The 22,032-nt window shown below is 35.7% G+C and overlaps 1 protein-coding gene across 1 annotated transcript in view; it reads left to right on the top strand.

The window, feature by feature from the left end:
• Positions 1-22,032, top strand: part of Fife (regulating synaptic membrane exocytosis protein fife) — a 150,494-nt gene that overhangs the window by 109,718 nt on the left and 18,744 nt on the right. Inside the window, exons 11-14 of the mRNA XM_017906390.1 lie at positions 1,423-1,547; positions 7,300-7,412; positions 7,534-7,607; positions 9,538-9,596. Of these exons, the coding sequence (XP_017761879.1) occupies positions 1,423-1,547; positions 7,300-7,412; positions 7,534-7,607; positions 9,538-9,596 (371 nt within the window). The remainder of the gene's footprint in view (positions 1-1,422; positions 1,548-7,299; positions 7,413-7,533; positions 7,608-9,537; positions 9,597-22,032) is intronic.

The raw sequence follows: 22,032 nt of genomic DNA, 5'->3' as shown, positions 1-22,032 counted from the left end.
GCTGATGCAGTAGTTGCATTACATGCCTGTTTATTAATAAGCATCCCGTCTAACTGTTTAACCTCTGCAACCAAGAATGTCTTCCTGCTAAGGATGCTTAAGACGATGATGATAGAAACTATGATAAAGGCGGGGGATTATTAACCAAGCACTTTCTGAATTCCTGGTTTAATTATCAGCTTAATTATTAGTGTACACGAGACGTCTTTTTCCTTTACTTAAAATTTTTTAATCGATTAAAATTGCGAATTATAAATTTTTTCCGTGTTATTTATCAATTTTTAATTTCAGTATGATCCTATACACTGTTTGGAATAATGAAATAATTTTACCATTTCGTATTTATGAAAAATGATATCTTGTAAAATTAGAAAATTTGTTATATTGCAAAAATTTGTTCGTTGAAATATAATTAGAGAAATCGTATGACAAAATCTCGTATTTTCATTCGCTGGTTTTATTTCGTTGAAATAACTGCGGTTACGTGTGTTTGTCTAGCTTTCTGCATTTGTTTAAGTCATATGGAATCCATTTTTCTATTTCCTTTACTTCTGTTTGCACCGAGTTGCGAATAATTGCGCAATGGTTTAATTTCCTTCTGAAATATTATCTCATTCACTCTTTGTTCTGGATTATTTCTAATAATTTTTCTTGAATCATCGTTGGTGGTAATTTTTCCATTTTTCTTTCGCATTATTCTTCAATGAGATTGGAGAATGAAATTAATAAAAATAAAATTAGAATCAATCTTATTAATATTATTAGTACCATTAAACTATTAATACATTATTGATCTTACTCTCATCGGTAATTTTATTCATATTTTTATTATTCATAGACCATGAATAAATTATTCGTCTACTTCACATTAATCCTGAATGGTATAAATCATCGCGAAATCATCTTAATATTTACATAAGCTTCCTCAGCTCCTAAATTCAGACTTTTAGCATTATTTACGATGCGTTTTCCAAGTCTGAATGCATAACGAAGTTGAGCAAATATCCCATCATGATTCATGATTTGAAAAATGAAATTCCTCTAGTTTTATGACATCATCACTTAATATCCTATGCACATTACTTCAAACAAATCTTTTCTTCTTTAAAACATTCTCTAAAATTGAATATTTGGTTAAGTTGAAAATATATAATTCCAAGTTTCAGTAAAACAATCTTCCAGTTTATCATAGTACATTGTATTTTCATTTTACAAGATTTCCATTTAAAAAATTTATTTTTATTTTAAAATAAAATAGGAATTTAAAAAAATTTTTATAAAATTATCCTTTGTTTATTTAATATCGATTATTAAAAAAGCAACGTGCAGTGCTTAGTCAAATTTATTTAATACCAGAATAATGGCGGATCTGTGCGCAGGTTGTATCGATATTTTCGTTAAACATTCACCTTCCTTTTACAGCCGCTGGCTTTGGTCTAAGGGTGGTCGGTGGTAAAACAGGGGCTGATGGACGTACTTTTGCATACGTGATGTGGACCGTGCCAGATGGACCAGCAGCAAAAGCTGGTATACAACGCGGTGATAAGGTAAGATCTCATACATTTTTCGTCACGCTAAGGTATTCGTTTAAAGCTGCAAAATTAAACCCGTCTACGATTTCGCAGGATCTTCTCTTTACTTTCCAAATTAAAGCATTATTCTGGAAAATCTTCAGTTCGTTGACGATTTCTGTGCAACACATTATTACAGAAACCGATGTGTTCTTATTTATTCGGAGCTTTTAGAGGTAGACAATTATTTTTAGAGAAATTTATTAATTTTCAATTCCTTTTAATTTTTATCAATTTTAGGGAACAATAGTTTTGTAATAATTGTAATAATTCTAATTCTACTGGTCAAATTTACTTTCGTTACTTAATTACTTACATCCAAACTTAAAATTAAAGTAGAAGTGTAAAATTAAATATAATAGGTTAATATAAAGCAATTTAAAAATGAAAAACAATTTATTATCTTTTGCACACTTATTTTTACTGATATTTTACAATAAATTAAATTCAGCAAATTATTTAAGGAAAATTGAGAAAGCATAATAAGTATTCGTCTTAATTGTACTAAATATTTAAAAATAGAAAGAAATGGTAGCTCATTGATGACAACCAAAAGATCCCAAATAGCCCCCTAAATCATTCAATCCTAAGAAAGAAAAAGAAAAAAAAATTTTTCTTAAATCAAATTTTAGAAAAATTAAAGAAAAAAATAATTGGTAATTCTTTGACGATAATCAAGCGATTTCATGTAATGTTTTTAACCATTCGTAATTATTCATTCTCCCTAAAAATAAAATTCCTCGAGGTATAGAAAAATGGCGACCCATCGATGGCGATCAATCTCGAACAATCCAACACGGTGCAACACACGTTCGAACCTCGTGAACTCGAATTAGCCCCACGAATCGGAGCGCAGAAATATTTAATGGTCATTTAAATTCTCGAAGGAAATAAAAATGTTTCGGTAACTCGTGTCCAGTGTTGAGCTGGCCAACGTTATTGCAAGCGGTTAATGCGTGCGAGTATCGACAACCATTCTCAACAGCTGTGATTTTAATTAAGTTATCGACAGCTGTGCGCAACGCAAACGTGCCACAATCGTGAACGTCGACTGGGAAGCTATATCTCGTAAAATCGTACGAATTCATTAACATATGATCGTTTAATTTCACGTTACAAAGTAATTCCAGGAGCCCATTCGCGACAGCTAGAACCAATCTACTTCGACGTTGGTGTGCATCTTAAACTGCTTACTCGCGAAACAGATTCGCATAATAAGTTACGCATCGAGTTTCATCTGAAAATTTTTCTTCCATAATTACAATTTTCCAATGTTTCCAATGTATCACTTTTGGGGAGACGTATATTGTAGGTGATACGAAAGATATGAATTTTCATTGAGATTCCGGCAAGGTGTGTGTGGTGAGGTTTGGTAAAATTTTAGAGGAAGGGTGGAGTATGTTACCATAATATGTCACAGAGTGTAATTTTTAATGTGAAAAAAGAATTTGAAATAGGGCACTGTTTGTTAGAGAGTGAAGAAATTGGTGCACTTTGTGTTATTAGATTTTATTAGTGGTTCAAAAGTCGGAAACTTCATTTCCACTATTTTTATTTTCAGATAGATATTGGGACTCTGTCGAAGATCATGAAATTTAAAACGAGATTTGAATGATTTTAGAAGAAAGACATTCATTTTCTTGTCAAATATTTATTACGTCATTTAGAATTTTATCTTGTTATTTATAAAATCAATCACGAATTAGATTATCGAATAATATATCATAAAATATAATAAAACAATAATATACCATAATAGTAAATAAATAATGAAACATTAATATATTACAAATAACATAAAAATAGTTACATACATAACTATTATATATAACTATTTATGTATGTAATATATTATTTTTGGATAATAATAGGTATATTACCCCAATAAAATATATTATTATTTTTGTATTTGAGATTTCCTAATCTCTATTCCCTAACCATATCCTCATTTCTTTTTCTATATACATATATATCTTCAACTATTATCCTATATTTTATTTTACAATCTCCTTCTACTTCTACAATATTTTGTCTTATCATATTTGCAAATTTCTCAAATTTTCTCTCCACATCAAGATACATACAATATATTCCTCAAAGAAATAATTTCAATAAATTTACAGAAACCAATATCTCCCTAAAATTTAATCGCACCAGCTAGCAATCAGCCGTTTATCATACTTTAATATTTTTTCTAGCCATCAAACATGCCTAATTTATTCCTAATTTAATTACAGCGGCGTATACGCTGAGATCGAATAAAACACTGAATATTTCATGAGGTTATTTTTCTCTCGCGCTGTCACGAACAGCTAGTAGACATGTTTTCCTTCTCTTACATCTTTCATAAATTCGCCTTTTCCCTCGCGATCGTTAGAGGAAATTACAGGGCCATTGGATAGACGTTCCTCGCTCGCGAAGAATCGCCCACTCGGTAATTAATTACGATAAGGTCTGACGTCGAGCCAATTGATATTCTTACGAACTCCTGCGCTTTTTTTGTCCCATTGCTTTCCAATTTAGAAACGATCGGTCCGCATTTGTCACGGAATCAGACATTCTTTGAATAACCCGATATAATCGGAACGTAAAACAGCTGCGCGGATAAATCGCATCTATTCGAAAGCTACACGAGGATAAAAATAATAACGTAATTCATTTGCAGAATCCATAAGGTACGAGGTTATTTAAATAATTGCTTGAACATGAAAGAAATGAAAACCTGGTCGAGATTTATGGGAAAATGAAAATCTGAACAATAAATGACGTTCTTTCCTAAAATTGTCTTACTTTTGCAATTATTTTATAAAATTAGGTATTTTATATTTTTAGTATTTGTACTTTATTTACTTATTTTAATATTGACATGAGTATTAATATTTTTTATTTAATATTTATTTAGTGGTACTGGTCGTTTTGTGAAAATACTGATAATTCCAATTTATTATTTTAGTCTATTTCCTCTGATAAAGATGGGAAAATGAATGAGAATATTATATAAATAAATTTAGAAATATTTGTAATTTATTATTTGTAATTTATTATTATATTTATTACATTATCTATTACATTATATGTAGGATTTTGGGAGGACTGACTCAAGATAGTATTGTTGGCATCTTAATAGAATAAGATAAGATTATAAACAGAATGACGCCTATGAAACAGGAGCTCTTCTGATCTTTCTTATTGTTAGACTGACTTAGACTCCTTACATACTGGCTTACACACTCTAACTTACACACTTTCAAGGCCATAGTCATTTCCAATCCTACATATATTTATTATATTATTTATTATTATATTTCTAATTTATTATTTTAATCTATTTTCTCGGACAAAAATGGAAAAACGAACGACACTATTATATAAATAAATTCAGAAATATTCGTAATTCGTTTCTTCCCAAAACAAAACTTTCGATTTCGATCAGTCTCCGATTGAAAAAATGCGTTGCGAAATTGTCAGTGGATGGGATGAAAAAATTCGCAGAGTGCAGTGGATTAAATCTCGCGAATGGTATAAACGCTGGTATAACCATCAATCAAACGGACAGTAACCAACAGTCATGCTCGATTAAACCGAAAACGAATCAGCCTATCATACCCGACCATCCGTGAAATAATTGCCATTTTTCTGCATCGTGGGAGAGATACGAAGAAGTGCGATGACCAGATAGAGAGCGCTGCTTAATGACTTCCTCGAAGTTCGTGGTTTATACCCAATTCAAACAGGACAATTTATTAAAGCAATTAAAATGGTTCGAAGACTCTACGAGTTCAACAGATGCGATCGATTCCTGGTAGGATTACGTTGAACTTGTCGAACGAACTTTCACGTAATTCCGCGATTAAATCCTTTCGCGAGAAACGTATTACCCGCCAGTCTTCGCGCCAGTCGTTTTTCGCTATAAATCACACGCCCACTGCCAAACTTTTCTCTAACTTCTTGACCCGTGGAACAGTTTTGATCAGTTTGGCGCGGCCATGCTGCGAAATAAGAAACGTTTCGTTAGCTCGAGAACTTAGCGAAGTCTACTCTGACAAAAGCATAGACAAGAAGGAGTTTCGAGACTGAAGATTCAGATGAGCAAAATGGTCATTTCTTCGTTTAATCTTAGAATTAACAATTCAGTAGGAATGTGTTAGAGTAGTGGATAGAAATGGAAACCAATATCTTGTACGTTTTTTAACAATTAACAAATTAATATATGAGCCGTTCACTGCACAAATCGATTAACTCCAGTTTTTTGAAAAATCTTAAATTTAAGTGTCAAAGCACTTAGTATAGTCATAACTTTTTGTATTTATAATAACTAATAGATAGAAACATAATAGAGTGAAAATTAGAGAAAAAATATTGGTTGAATAAATTTTCATTCGTTTCTAAATTGTTTGGAATATAAGCAAAGTTACGAATACCTTTGCGAATGACTGCATTTATTTATTTATATTATACAATGTCGATTAATATTATATATATAGGTACTTTATTTAAATACATATATTGTGATTCTAGAATTGAGGTTGCGTTTTAAACTAACGTAGCTTACAATTGTTGAGCCTGCTATACACTTTGCGAAGTAGATCAGTGATATAACAGGAAAGAGGATGATTACTTTTGAAAATATATGTCGAAAGTGTAGAATAAAGTTTTCGCAGGGAAGCTTTGTTTTTGGAAAGAACAACTTTGAGAACTCATTCAGTATGTAAGGTATATTTGGGTCTTGATTGGGCTGATCTCTACTTCTGTTCTTATCTATATTTATTTTATAAATATGGGTAATAATAATTTATTTTTATAATCACGTATTTGTTTAATCATGGAGAACATTTGTCTTGATAATCTCATCAATTATTATTATAACATATGCTCTTGTGTATAGAATATTGAAGAGCATAAATATCATATTAAACATCTTTTAATTGGCAAGATGAAAGCAAAGCATCAGCTAGTTAAAGAAATTTGTAAAATTCGATATTATATCATGTTGACCCTATTCTCACCTAACCTTCACTCTACCTTCAGAGCCTATCCTTTCAATCTACCACTGATAACGTAACCTCAAATTATTGCATTTATACTATAATGAAAAAGAAACTAATTTCACTTCGATTGCTATATTTATAAAAAATATATTTTCTATTCGTGAATTATCATGGTATAATAAAGTTACGTAGCAAATACCAATGGCAAAAAGGAATATTACCAATACACATACGCTGCATTCTCTGTACATAATAGTAGGAGGAATAGAATTTTGTTAATTTCAATAGTTAAACCCAACCCAATAATATTATACGCTAAAAAGTTATTCAAAATGAGATCTTTTTTAATATATTCCAATTCACCAAAGTCCCAACGTCACTCTCCACCCTAATTGCCCTCCCCATACATATAGCACCTAACCCAACCAACACACATTCTTCCCTATCGCAAACTCTAAAACACTCACTTCCCAACCCATTTCTTTCTTTTTCTTTTTACCTACAGGAAATCTTCCAAAGATACCCTAGGCCACTGGGGTAGGGCACGGGGTTATGTGGGACTTTTACCCACGGAACTTGTTACCCCACAGTGGCCATCCTCGCTGTGCTGGTAGAACATTTTGAACTCGAAACGAACACAGCCGGTGCTCCCCCGTGACTTGCCCCTGGCAGAACTCATTCCCTGACTCACCCAAACCAAACCAAAAGAAACTAAAAGGAACATCTGTCTCTCCTTACAGGTGCTCGAGTGGGCAGGAGTGTCTCTGGTTGATCGGAGCTTCGAGGAAGTAGTTCAGATAACGGAGTGGGTAGGCGATGTGGTCGAGCTGGTAATCGAGCACGCCTCTGACACGTAAGTACAATAACGAGCAGAGCACTGAAATAGAACGTAGTCGACCGAATGGAGTCGAAAAGTAGTGATTCGAATTGCTTCAATTGTATATCATCGCTGCTTTTACGTGACGCGAATGCAGCGGGGACTTGCCGGAGGATCTGGCCACGGCTCCGTCGTCGGGAAAAGTGCCGGGAAATCTAGGACTGCTGATGGGTGAGTACGAAACGAATGGTCGCAAGCATCGTCGGGATCGTCGGAATCGCGCGCCCGTTGAAAAAGATCAATCGTCAGACGCAGAATGCAACCGGAGTGCATCGTCGGCTTTAAAATCGATAACTCGCGCGGAACCGGGACTCGGTCGCGTTTCGAGCGCATGGAACAACGGGAAAAAGAGTTGATCGTTTGAGCTGCCCGATAGCAGCTCGTTCGTCCTTCGCCCTGTCGGGGATTAAACGTTCGTCTTGTTTGTATTCTTTTCTCTCGTGGAGAAAAGAATTTCGAGAAATACGCCGTGTCCAATTTAACCTTGTTACATGGACTCTGATATGTTTGCTTTACTTTTGACGTTTGCAGCAACCTTTCTTTGCTTTTCAAGGATATACCGGGTGTTCGGCAAGATTGTACTGGGCTAAACTTGTGGTATGAGTTAACGAGGTCGAGTAGATGAAAATAGATCACACGAGTTAATGAGTACTTATGCAAATTGAGATATGAACGATTCTATAATGTGAAACAACCTATATTATGAAATAAAATTAATATTTTTATTTTATTTATGTATTATAGATTAGTATATACTTTATATATGTTCATATACAGAGTGATGAAAAGACGGTTAAGGACTTTAAGAGTTCATAGTGTGAACAATGTAGGTTAGGATCTAGGTTAATCATAGGCGATCAACCCTATCGATGTAAAATCGAATTTATTATTTAATAATATTCAAGATCGTATATTATTCAAGATTTCTAACAAAAGATTATTACAGATTTACGTTATTTTATTTTTATTTGATATAATTAATTTATTTTTTTTGTATGTGTTATAGATTAGCATATACTTTATATATGTTCATATACAGAGTGATGAAAAGAGAGTTAAGGACTGTCAGGGTTCATAGCATGAACAATATAGGTTATGATCTAGATTAAACATAGATGACCAATCCTACTGACGTAAAATCGACTTTTATTAATTAACAATATTTAAGATTGTATATTAATTCAAGGTTCACAAAAAAGAATCGTTACAAATTTATTTTATTTTATTTTCACTTATGATAATTAACTTTTCACATGTCTTCTTTTCATTTTTATACAAATTTCGCGAAACTCATTCGCGATATCCAATATTCCTAAGTAATAAAAATCGATTTTATGCTGAAGGAATCCATTGTAAAACCTATGTTTATTGGACATTTCTTGCTTTTCTCTTAGCGAGGACTATAAACCCTTAAAATATTTATAGAACGTGAACCAGTAAACTACAGATACGAAATTTATGGTGTAAATGGGGTCAGGGAGATTCCATGCCGTATGTTTGGCCCTGACCTTTTCGAACACCCAGTATAGTACTACTTTGAATGAAACAGAGAAACATCTGCAAGACGATTTTTTCAAAATTAGAGAATTTATTCAGCAACACGGTGCTTTAACCTAAACCTCGTTTATTCTTCTCACACACACAGGAATTTCATAATGAACTGAAAATTATGAAAAACATTTTCGAATATGACACAAACGATTGAAATTGTGTCACAGGATTAAACACGTTTGAAATGTCGATCCCACTTTTATATCCACGGTACATTAAATCAGGTTAAAATATAATTTTTATCGCGGTTGTTCCAATTTACCGACTGAGTTCCATATCACCATTTCCTCTTCCATTTCGCTAAAAAATTCTATTAAAAGAAGCGTGCTGTATTACATAAACAAGGCTGCGCTACTTCCTGCTCTTTATGGTATTATAAAATAATTTCATACCCTGAGTAAAGCACATATACCAATCTCCACCGACGAAAATTAACCATGCTGTTAAAAGTAAAACAAATATATCAGAGCAGCGAAATAAAACGTGACGCTACGTAAACGTGTGTTTGTATCATGCATTATTCTCACGACGAACCTGAAATATTTTTCAGAAGGTGAAACGGATAAAACGCCCTCCTCACCGACGCGCAGGAAACTGCCAAAGACGCCGGTATAACGAGTTCATAAATTGACACCTACACGTGACCGTCTCTATTTCTTTTTTTTTCCCCCTCTTTCTCTCATTTCCACGCAATGTACACGCATACGCATAAAACTACACGGGAGAAGTAAACCTCGATTAGACCGAGTTCTGTTAGTGTAGCGAAAAGTGAAGCGCCAACAGCAACACCTACACTTTAGAAACCGGAAGTGACCACCGCCTCTCTCGGTCTTTCGCTTTGTATATATCTCATAATCCGTATCCGATGCGACTACCGAGCCAATTTCACCTGTTATGCGTTCCAATGCCATCGTGTATTACCACGTGTAACCGTGTTCACGTATGGTGAACAGGAAATGGCAGCCAGCGATCTGGCAGACTGCAAAACGCTGCACTCTATGCAGATAACAGAGCGAACCTGAACGGCACAAAGCACCTTCCACAGAGATCCTTCCGCGAAAAGAACGGAGGATTCTGAAAGAAAATCGAACATATCGACTAGACTTTTTAGCCTCAGCCTCTTCTTCGCCCTCGTTTTCGTTATGATCTTGTTTATATAGGTCAGAACTAAATCTAACGTTAGGGCTTTCAGAACTGAGATCGTTCAGGGATGCATTGAATTTTAATAAGCCAATGCAATCGAGGAATACTCCTTGAGATTCGAGTGGTTGCAGTTGGACTTGAGACCGTTCTGAGGAAGACTGAATTAAACTGTTATATATCGCCTTCCAGTGAGACCAAATTACCCGTAAAAATCGAAGTGATATTATTACTTTTAAGGATATAATTGTGCTGATTTATATCTCTTTTGATTTCGGTTTCCCAGAAACTATAACATTGATTTTAATTTTGGTTATTGAGTATATTCTGTAATTATCGGTTTATTTTATTTTATTGATTGAAATATTGAAATGAATTATTATTTTATTTCCTCATTTTTTAATCGTTATTTCTTTGTTCTTACTATTATTATTATTATTACTATTATTATTATTATTATTATTATTATTATTATTATTATTATTATTCTCCCTTCCCGGGGTTCTCCAGCGGCTGGACAGGACACAGCCAGGTCTAACTTGGCTCTTAATTTATGTCGTATTGTATTGTGAAAAGTGTCAGTAGTTCTGGTCTGTATTCTGTTATTGTTATTATTATTATCTTATTATTTATCTCACTAATATTCATACTAAAACTAATGATTAATATAAAAGGATCCGACGAAAAGTGTGATTTTATCGGATTTATAACTCTGATTGAAGAAAATAAATTGTAGCAGATAGATAAAAGACGATATAATACATTTCTCAAAGAATCAAAATTAAAATAGATATAAACCAGAACCACTATATTCATTAGAGCCGTAACATCATTTCTACCCTTCCAACTATTTTAAGAACCAAAACCCGATATCAGGACAATTTTCAACCCCCGTGATGCAACGCTTCGAACTCTGCCTCGTGGCAAATATCCATCCCCAAAATAGTGATAACCTATCTTGTCCAATGTTTAGTGTATCGAATTTGAGTTTGTACAAGGTGTATATACATACATGTGTCTAGTGGAAGACTGACGTGTAAATATTTGTCGCAGCGTTGATCTAACGCGAATTCGAGGATCTCGTAATGAAACGTTAGCCATGAAACGATGAAAATTGAAACCGCGATGCGATTCCCTTTTTTTTTTATTATTGAAACGAGGACCAACGCGATTTTTCTCGGTTACCACTGAAATTCCCATTCTCGAAGCAACGCGTTAAATTGCACGAGAAAAATACCATGGATACGTTGTAAACGACAGAGACCAAACTTTGTACGTTTTGTATTCGCAGAAAAAAGAGCTTGTATTTCAAGAAAAAGAGCATATAATTCGAGAAAATTAGAGTTCTCGTCTGAACTCCAGAGTATTTAATTTTCCGTGTCGTTCCATATTTTATTTGAAATTTGCGTGCAAGGGATATTGAATGTAATCTGTTTAAAAAAAAATATAAATAATTACTCGATGGTGGAACAGCTTTTGTATCGGTAATACACGGAATTGTATTGCACTGTAACGTATTATCGAACATTTAACTTTCTCTGATCATTTAACTCCCGTCAATCATTCACACGAAATCTCCATTTTAGCAACGAAATACCCCCAACGAATTTTAATATTCCGCGCAATGAATTTTCGAAAATACATATCAAACCTGTCCATGGAAATGATAAAGAGATTATTCAGAGGTACATGTCATGTTTTTTCAAATGCATTGGATATTGTTCAAAAATTTATTCCGAGGACTGTGTACCTTTTGCTGTGTACACAGTTATGCACACGGTTTCTAGGATTACGAATTACAGAGACACGCGACATTTGGGCAAATGTCAAGTTAATTAATTCAGTTAATCTATCGATTGAGAATTAATTAACATTTCGCTTGTTTACGTTTCTGACACGTGTTGTCGTTACATCTAATTATACAGAGTGGGACTGAAAGGATTGTACCAGTCGATAGGCAACTCCTCGTGCAGAGGGAGATCCGAAATATAAAATAAAACTTGATCCAGAATCTTCTTTGATTTATTTATTATTTGAATAAATAAATCGTATTTTTCATTTCTGATCTATTTTTGCACAGGAAATTATGTTCTACTCAGTTATAGGATACCATGCTTTCAGTCATACCTTGTAAAATTTCTACATTCTTAATCCAACACCGATACGAATTTTAGAAAACGTACTCCGACTTTGCGACCACGACAGCGTTCGAACGATGCAAACCTTATTACAACTATAATTTAATTATTCTTAATGAAATCAAAATTTTGTATTCCAAATCAAATCAATTTAAAAATTTCTATATTCAAAGAACCATATTTTCAAATTTAAAAAAAGGGAATTAAAAGTTACGAAATTATACAAAAAGAGAAAGGGAAAAATTAAAGATCTCCATATTCAAAGAACCATATTTTCAAATTAAGAAAAAGGGAATTAAAAGTTACGAAATTATACAAAAAAAGGGGAAAATTAAAAATTTCTATATTCAAAGAACCATATTTTCAAATTAAGAAAAAGGGAATTAGAAGTTACGAAATTATACAAAAAGAAAAAGGGAATTAAAAGTTACGAAATTATACAAAAAGAAAAGGGGGAAAGATTAAAAATTTCACGATTAAAGATTCCAGAAATAGAGATTTAAAAAGGAAATACAAAATTCAAAGTTTTAGTATAGATTACATCATTTTTATCAGACTTTTGCAAAGAACACGCTTCCCCTGTTCTATCTCGCGGAAGGATCGTAGGTAGCCTGCGCTGTCGAATGCGTTTCGGTTATCGCAACGGATTTAGGAGAACGTAGGCGTAGATATAAATGGAACTAAATCATTTCCCGTAATTTCGTGTCTTTCCGATCAAGTTATCGAAGTTAATAAACCGTATGCTTTCACTCGATGTCTCATCCGATAACGTGCGTCACGGGGAACATAATCCTCTAACTCGAGACTCTCGAAGAACGACGAACAAGAGAGAGAGAGAGATAGATAGAGAGAGAGAGAGAGAGAGAGAGAGAGAGAGAGAGACAGAGAGAGACAGAGAGAGACAGAGGATATGCTTCCTTGTATCAAGTCTAGGTGCTATTAGCTAAGGATCACCCATGCATCAGTGTAAACCATAATTCGGACCAGGTGTCGGCTTGCTTGATAACAACTTTCCTATCACCTCTTTATATATAACAGATACATGTTCTCTGATCAAGCACGCTATACGTATAACACCTTAACCAAATATGTGTGTCTCTCTTCTGGGTGGATCTGTAAATAATTATACAGGGTTTCTGACAATAGGTGTACGTCGTTTATAAATAAGATCGTCGTTAAGCTGTAGCTGCGAGAGATCAACCGAAGATTTTTTCGATCGATTGCGGGATTCTATGTGTTTCTTATGTACGTTTTCTTCCTCCATTTGGGTTTCCGTTTCTCCATTCGGTTCGTTGCTTTCACGGAAGAAACGAAATGATTAATATCGCGTCTTGATTCCGTGTTTCGCCATTGCTGAAGCAGAAAGTATCTGGTCTGATAATTCGGCCGGGGAACGCCGAGGATATCGCTGCTCGATCATAGCGAAGGCTAGCCGATGTCAAAGGCAAAACAGCGACAGAGGTACTCCGTTATTCGCGCAGATATTTAATAAGAATTTCTGGGATTCTTTGTATCTCCATATCATTTTCATTGCTGAAAGAGAAGTCTCGCGTCTCGTTGATCGCGAGAAATCGAGTTCGAAGATCGAAGGATACTCGTAGAGTAGAAAAATAAACAATAGAGGACGCATTCTTCCTTTGTTGGACTTTGAACTGTGTAGCTTCTAGAGAACAGAATAAGTTAAATTAGAGATAACATGTTCGAAGAGTAAATTTGTAAATTTCGCGTCCAACTTTCGACTCGTAGAGATTTCTGGTAGCGATCAGAGCGTACTTGGATCCTAGCCGAAGTTTCGCATAGCAGAGATACGGTTGCAAATTGATGTAATATTACAGGTAAACATGACACAGGACCAAAACCGGTAGAGGATTCTTCTTCTAATTAGGTATCGCTTTCGTGTCTCGGTGTTTCTCGTAATAATTATTATAATTACGTGTATCAGATGGAGTTTGCGAGACCCTGGATTTTAGAATCCTACTCCGCGACCGTTTAGTGTATTACTCCGTATTGTAAGCTAAGAAATTTCATAGGTGTCCAGAAGTTGCATACAATTGTAATTGTTTCAGAGCAGGAAACAGATTGTAGGTAACTCGTGCCAACGTTTCTGCTTAAGTATAATAAGATACAGCGAAGAAAGTGTGGTTGAATAACAATAACAATAGTAATCCATATTGCTACAAATTGGCTTAATTCTATGATCAAATGCATCACGAAAATGCATTTGAAAAAATTAAAGAACTGGAGATTAGAAAACTGAGCTTGAAAATTCAAGATTAAAACATAGAGAATTAAAGAATCCAAAAATCAGGAATTTTAAACTCCAAATAGTGAAAATAAAAAATTATAAAATTACAATTTCACGATGTTCCTCGACCACAAGGTAAGCTGAAATATAAAAATCGACCTAAATACGAAGTTTCGAATAAAATAAAAACTCGTAAATTATTTAAAAGGCTTCCACAAACGATGTTGTAAATTGAGAATTAAATAATCCAGGAATGAAGAATTTTAAACTTCAAATAGTGAAAATGAAAGATTAAAAAATTACAATTTCGCGATGTATAGTTCCTCAACTAAAAGGTAACCTGAAATACGAAATTTTGAATAAAATAAAAATTCGTAAATTATTTAAAACGTTTCGACAAACGATGTTGTAAAATTCGTGATCGTTTCTTCGAAGGAAGATACCATCATTCCCTGAAATAAATCACCTCGAGTTTCATATTTCGCTCGTTTGTATCGTTTCGCAAAGAAAACGTAAAGTCACGTATTGGAGTAAACGTGTTCTATGTTTCAACTTACATGGGAAGAATTTGTTATCAGGGGCTTTTCATCGATATTCGCGTCGTTTGCGTTTCATTCATGAAAAATTCGAAACGATTCAATCCGTTCCAGGTTACCGATTTTAGAACAAACGCATCTCATCGGGGCGGCGAATGTCAGTTAACGACGGTTTTGCTCCATTCGAATACTTATGGAATTGACGTCGGTCATCCAAGAGGCGCGTTCGCTCTCTGACGTCAATCGAAGTCAGCTCCGTTGAATGGGATAAAATTTTATATTTAGTCCGTCGACGCTTTATACACGTAACCACGTTATTTCCATTTAACGAAAGGATTTCGTAATAAACTATCCGGCGACCGTGCATCTACTCGAGGCAGCGAGTCATATAATGTCAATCACGTTTCGCGATATCACACGTTATTTGCAGCTGAATTGTTTCAAACGCTAAGTAAACGTTGAAGAAATTACGATAACTGGAGAAAAATCTCCCTATTTCTCCAAATTAAAAGAACGAAATTTGATAACTTAACGATAAAAAAAATAAATTTATAGTTTGTAATTTTCCGTTTATAATTTAAAAAGTCTAAGAGTATTGGTAACAAAGGAAAACTGAAGTATTAATGAAATGTCAAGAAATTCGTAGTATGGAGAAATTAAATTATTCGTAACAAAACAAAATTGGAACAATGGAGAAATTGTACACGCCCTGAGAATGACCAGGACTCCAAATAACCGAGTTACCTGCAACGAAACTGCTTGGAAACAGTACTTGTATATACGTAGCTTCGAAATTTGGAGTTTCGACTCGTTGCAACAATCCTTCCCCAACGATCGACGTTTCCTCGTCGTTGAGGAGGAGCTATAGCAGATGCTTTCGGCATGGCCGTGTTCGTTTTGGCGCGCTTCCCTTTAACCAAACGGGAGTGCTTCGTTCGCTGCTTAAATTCCCGCTGTTCGAAGGAGCGTACGACAATCGGTCTAGATAAATGCTAAGAAATGTGTGCGTCTGTGCACCGGTTTTATGTGTAACCTTACGTAGAATAGCGGAAAAGCGAGCGTCAAGTTAGCCCTAGATGACGCGAATCTTCATGCCAAACTTGCGGTTTTCGGCAGCGTACATCTCGAGGATCGATCGTCTATCCGACTCCGTCTATCCGAGTGAACAAAAGACAGTGGAGCTGAGACCGTGTGTCCTCGAGGGTATCGCGGACCGTTGCATCGAACACAAAGCGGAGTATGAGGAAAACTCATCCCCTATGAAAGCTTCGCGACAGAGAACGAACGTTAACAGCACCGCTACCCCAGTCTGCCCTATCGTGGCAAGAGAGAGAGAGTCGTCCCGGTTCGAAAACACCGAGAAAGATCCCTTTAGCCTCGCGCGATACGTCTGATCACGAAAAGAGAACGGAACACGAGAGTGTCAGTTGGGGCGAGTTGCGTCGTCGCCGTTCTTCTCCTTTCTTCCGCTTTCGTTCCTCAGAATCTCGATACTCCGTCTCTCGATCCGAGCTCTCGACTCGACGTGTTTCGATCACGCTCCCGTTCAATCAAACACACATCTCGCACACGTGTACACACACGCTTTCGATCATCACTCGTTATCGGTGATCCACGAATGACACGATCTACTTACTTAACTAGCTGATAGGCGATCGTCGCAAGCGGGCGAGAACAGTGCGCACGCACGCTCGACGCCAGCACAACCTGACTTAATATTCACGCGAATCATCCCCCGAATCTGTGTAATCGGATGTAAAGATAGAGCAGAAATAAACTCAAAGGAGAAACGAAGAACATAGGAGAGAAATTCTTGCGCGGAAGCTCGAGCCGTAGCCACGCATAGAGGCACTACACAGCTCGATCTTTTCTTCGCTTGCTTTCTTTTTCTTCTTTCTTTTCATTCTCTTCTCTTTTCTTTTCACTCTTTAGTTTCCCCTATAGAGATATCCGTTGCACGTGCATACATACGCGTGAACGCGTGCGAATGCACATGGCTGATGGGGATGGGGACGATGCTGCGAAATCGTCGGGAAGATACGCATGTTTTATAGATCTCGGGTACTACGACTGATCGGTTTTATGCGTCGTACGCGCACTCGTACGGATGCACGTGTGTGTCATTGTGAGTGGAGACGCGAGCGGAGACGCGAGTGACACCCTCTATTTCACTTTGCTTTATACAGGGTGATTCGCTGGCTAATGGACTCACAGGCGGTACCTGGTATTCGGAGAGTCTTGCGCTGGAAATTTTACAGCCCGCATTTAGACGCACAGAGGTGTAGTCGCCTGTATACATTTGTTCGATTATCCTGCGAGGACACGGAATTCCTACTGCGATGATTTGGGGGTGTCCAAGTACTGCCTTGCGAATCACCCTGTACTTTCCACCTGTCGACTTCTCCCTGTCGCTCCTTCTACGACACGCGATTCTGTTGTTCTATACTGTCCTATACGGCTCCAATGAAGCTGCACGAGGCACTTCTTTCTCTGTATCTCTCAACTCTGTCGACACGCCCCGCGTTTACTTCCGGCGGCGTCTCTTCACCACATCGACGTTCGTCCACGTATTGTCACTCTGTGAGCCCGAAGTTTCATGTGTATAGAACCATTAACTGTTTCTGGCCGTTCTCCCCCTGTTCCACCGCTTCCACCCTCAGAACCCTTTTTAAAGAAATTGTATGGCTACGAAAAAGAGACTAAAAGAGAAATAGACCCGCTGACGAAAGAGAAAAGAAAAGGAAATGTAAGTTGTCCATGTTGAACAAACTTAGCATATTGGCCCTCCATGCTACTCTCTCCCAACTGGCACGACTCTAGTTGTATATTTAGCGTTCATTTTCTTTTGCGGCTCGAACCTTGCGTTCTTAACTTTTCGTTCCTCTCCTTTGTCTGTTCTGTTTCGTTCTGTCGTTTAGGTATGGCTACTTCGTCGTTTAGCTGTGATCAGCTCTCATAGTTTCTTTCGAACATTTTTTTCCTCCGAGCCTCGTCTGTTATGTTCTTGTTCCCTTTTTTCTATTTTCTTTTCTGTTCCTCCCTTGTCTTCCGTTTGCTGTCTCACTCCTTCGTTTCACGAGATTAGAGGATTACGAATGATACGAGCATGGAAACGTGATTAGTATAGCTAAGTCGATGTAAAGTGTCACGTTGAAGTTCTAGCACCAAAGGCACATAGCGATATACATACGAGTGTAAATAAAATGGACTTTTTCATATATTTTGATAGGAAGCACAAAATATAGATTTCAATATTCTACATTCTTCGATTGTATGTAGATGTGTCTATAATTTGATTATTAGTATTAGGTCATCTGATATGCAAAGTCGCTTTTTGTGTTGGTTCGATCAAACGTTGTAGTGTATTTATAAGGGGGGATGTTTCATAGCCTTTGTCAAGTGTCAAAAATACTCCGATCATTTTTTAACAATGGTAAGAATTTAAAAACGTGCAACATCGAAATTCATTTGTGGAATTTGAGAAGTGGTATAGTTGAAGATAGTGACAAAAATACTTGCAAAGTTCATGCAAAGCAGGTTCTGGATGAGATAACTATCACAAGTGCATTTTAAATATTTCAAAATTGTATTTTTGTAAATGAACTAATTCTCAGTCATTGTTTCATTTTCACGTGAATTTAATAATGAAGTTAATATTTCGATATCGCTGTCCATAAATAATTCAAGGAACACTGTATATCCATCACGATTAGAAGAATGGTTTGAAATTCCTTGACAGAATCATAATTGAGAATGAAAGATAGGTCTGGAATAAAGCACAATGGTAAACGAAAAGTCAATATCTGTGATAAACCTTTCGTAATCAGGAATTTTACTTAAAAGATCGTATCGTTGAAATATACGATAAATTATTTAATATACAGTAGAAGCATACAGATGAAAATTCATTGATATAGTTAATGCACTTTTGAAATAGAATTAAACCATTAACAGCTGCAGTTAATACTAAATAAGTAGACAAATTGCACGCAATTTTGGAAAATAAACGGCCGTAGTTAACAAACCACGGAAGTGTTCATTTTCATGGCAACACTCGACTGCACTGAGCGAGAACAATTAAAGAACATACACTAATAATGATTATAATTTAACTGAGAATTGGGTATTGCGTGCATCGGAATTCCCAGAACTAGTACAGGCGAATTACTATCTTCCATTTCGTTCGATATAAACCTATTTAAATATGAAAATCGTGCCTTTAATTAAAAATACGAGAGATTTTTCAGAGACGATTAAAAGCCTGAGGAAAATGATGCTAATATCCCAAGAAACGTAAATATTATTTTTCCGTGGAAAATAAATTCCAAAAACGACATTACATATGAGATGACCTGATATGACGAAACTAATTACACTCTCGGCGAATGCGCAAATTGAAACAGCCAAAATTCTCTAAGCCAATGAAAATTCTTGCTTTACCATTTAGCCAATTCGTATTATACATATTCTATCTATTACAAACTTTTCTTCTATTACGTCTGAAATATCACACACGAAACGAAGGGTTAATTTTATTCTTTTCTGCTCCCTGTCTTTTATTTTCGCTCTACGTTCCTTTCTCTCTCTCTCTCTCTCTCTCTCTCTCTCTCTCTCTCTCTTTTCTTTCTCTGTTTCTCGCTCTCTGTTTCTACCTGTTTGTCTATCTGTCTGTTTGTACATCTATCCACCTCTAACGTACCGATTTTTGTTTTTGTCTCTAACCGCAGTTTTACACGAAACAGCAAAATTCGTCCTGAACTATGTAACACGTGCGCCAAACGTCCGGAACTTCCTCGTCGATCGATGCTGAAGGGACTTTTTGAAAATTCTCGCGAGCCCTCGACCACGTCAGAGGGAATAAAACGAGCACGAAACCGCGGGCGTTTGGCTTACGCTTTCCCTGATATTTAACCGGTCGTAAACGTCGAGCGAAATGCGAGAAATCGGAGAAATTTCGATTCCCACGAAAAGCATCGAGGATCATTGGTCGAACTTTTCAGTAAGATCCATCACGAAGAGTTATCGAAGCATACACGCGATCATACATCATTGATCGATAGCTTTTCGCCGAGGAACATCGAACGATATTCTCGGGAAGCACGTTATCAGTTACCAACACTTTCACGGATAGACGAATTCGTGAGAAGCGAGGATCACGAGAGGATATCTCTTTCTTTCGACTTTGATCACGACGAATTGGTGAATAATTTATTGTGTCGGATTTAGCCGAAGAGTAGAGAGTAATGGATCGTTTAATTTTTGAGGCCTGCATTCTATCAGAAATTTAAGAACCATTGTGGATTTATTAAAGGTGTACAGTATATTTAGAGAACATGGAAATTTTGTTGCTAATTTAAGTATTATTATTATTTATCGTTGTAGTGATTTTAGTGTAACTTATTACTGGGTTGAGATTTTTAAAATATTAATTTATGCAGTTTCTAAGTAAATAATGAGGAATATAAATATTATATTTTGTAATTACGTATTAGATGGTTCTATTAATTCTGTATTAATTCGTGGATTGTTAGAGCACCTGCGTAGAATTTCGTAATGCTTTTATTCTAGAATATTGTACTTGTGACGCCTCATTTGCGTACAAAATTTATTCCCGCATCGCAAATGTGCACATTCGAACGAAATGTATTAGTCGTCCGTGCTAAATTGGTCGCGCGCATCAATCCAAATAAATGGACACCTTGAAACCAAACGGCGCATTACACATAATTAATTGATCCACTAGACTGAAGTCAATTATCAATGGAGACGAAATTAACTGACAAATAAATAAATCGAGTACCCGACCAAATTCCACGGGTTCCATTGGATTCAAATGAGACAGTAAATGGTAAATGGAGCAATGGAATTTAGCAAATGAAGTAGTAACTAAAAATCGCGTGCTACAGATTCGCGACAGGTTGTCCATATTAGTCACAAATTCTAATTATATACAATTTTAGTATTAGCCAAAAATAATAAGACGAATATTAATAATACGTAAAATAGTCACGCACAATGATAAAACAGCTATAGTACCTACAATTAAAGTGAAAATGTTGGTAACGCGTGACTTTCGAATTAATTTCTGGACACAACCAGGAAATTCTACGAAATATACAGGGTGTTAAAAAATAAGAGAATGAGACTCTAATGGTTTATGAAATCTACCGAAAGGAATAAAAAATTGATAAAGAATTTAAAATAAGTTTTTTTAGAACAAAATATACAGGAATAAAATTCTGTATAGTAATCAAATATGATTTTCAATATTTAAGATATACTAAAGAGGAAAAACGAAGCTAATTATGTAGCTACAAAAGAAGATACGAAATAAAACTTGCATATATTAATAAAATATTTTTAATTCCTCTTTGTATGTACATTGGAGGCCTTTATAATGTTAGATACATTTACTTTTAACACTCTGTATAAAATCTGAAATGAACTAATTATTAGACTACCTCAAGGGCATTACCCATTTCGAAGCCTAATTTATTCATAATTCATGATAAACAAGTAAGAAATATTCCACCATGATCAGCATAGACAGACCTCCTAATAAATAACTCCCACTATCTCCCAACTTCGTTTCAAAATTCTATTAATTATATTAAATCGATCTATCTAATTCTCCAATTAGAAAGAAAAAAGATATCTACCAAACGCATTTGCAACGACGATACCAAGGGAAAGCGTATGCGAGGAGGATCGTAGCCTGACATCGTTGCACATACAACACCAACGCCATGCTTCTCTCGCGACTCTGCTTCGGCTTTAAAGGTGTTCGCCGTGCGAGGAAGATCGTGTGCGAAACGAGCGTGAACACGCGTGCTCGACGCACGATCCCCTAATCGTTCGTCACCATTTGCGTGGCCCTTGAACGCGTGAACCGTCGAAAAGGCGAGCGGGATGAGGCACGGGAATCGATACCTGTCACGTCGACCAACCATAAAGCTACGATAATAACGAAAAAAAAAAAAAAAAAT

The sequence above is a fragment of the Eufriesea mexicana genome, unplaced genomic scaffold (assembly GCF_001483705.2).
Source record: "Eufriesea mexicana isolate 0111107269 unplaced genomic scaffold, ASM148370v2 scaffold5379, whole genome shotgun sequence".
NCBI lineage: Eukaryota > Metazoa > Arthropoda > Insecta > Hymenoptera > Apidae > Eufriesea > Eufriesea mexicana.
The sequence above is the reverse complement of the archived record's forward strand: the minus strand, read 5'-3'. Positions and strand labels throughout refer to the sequence as shown.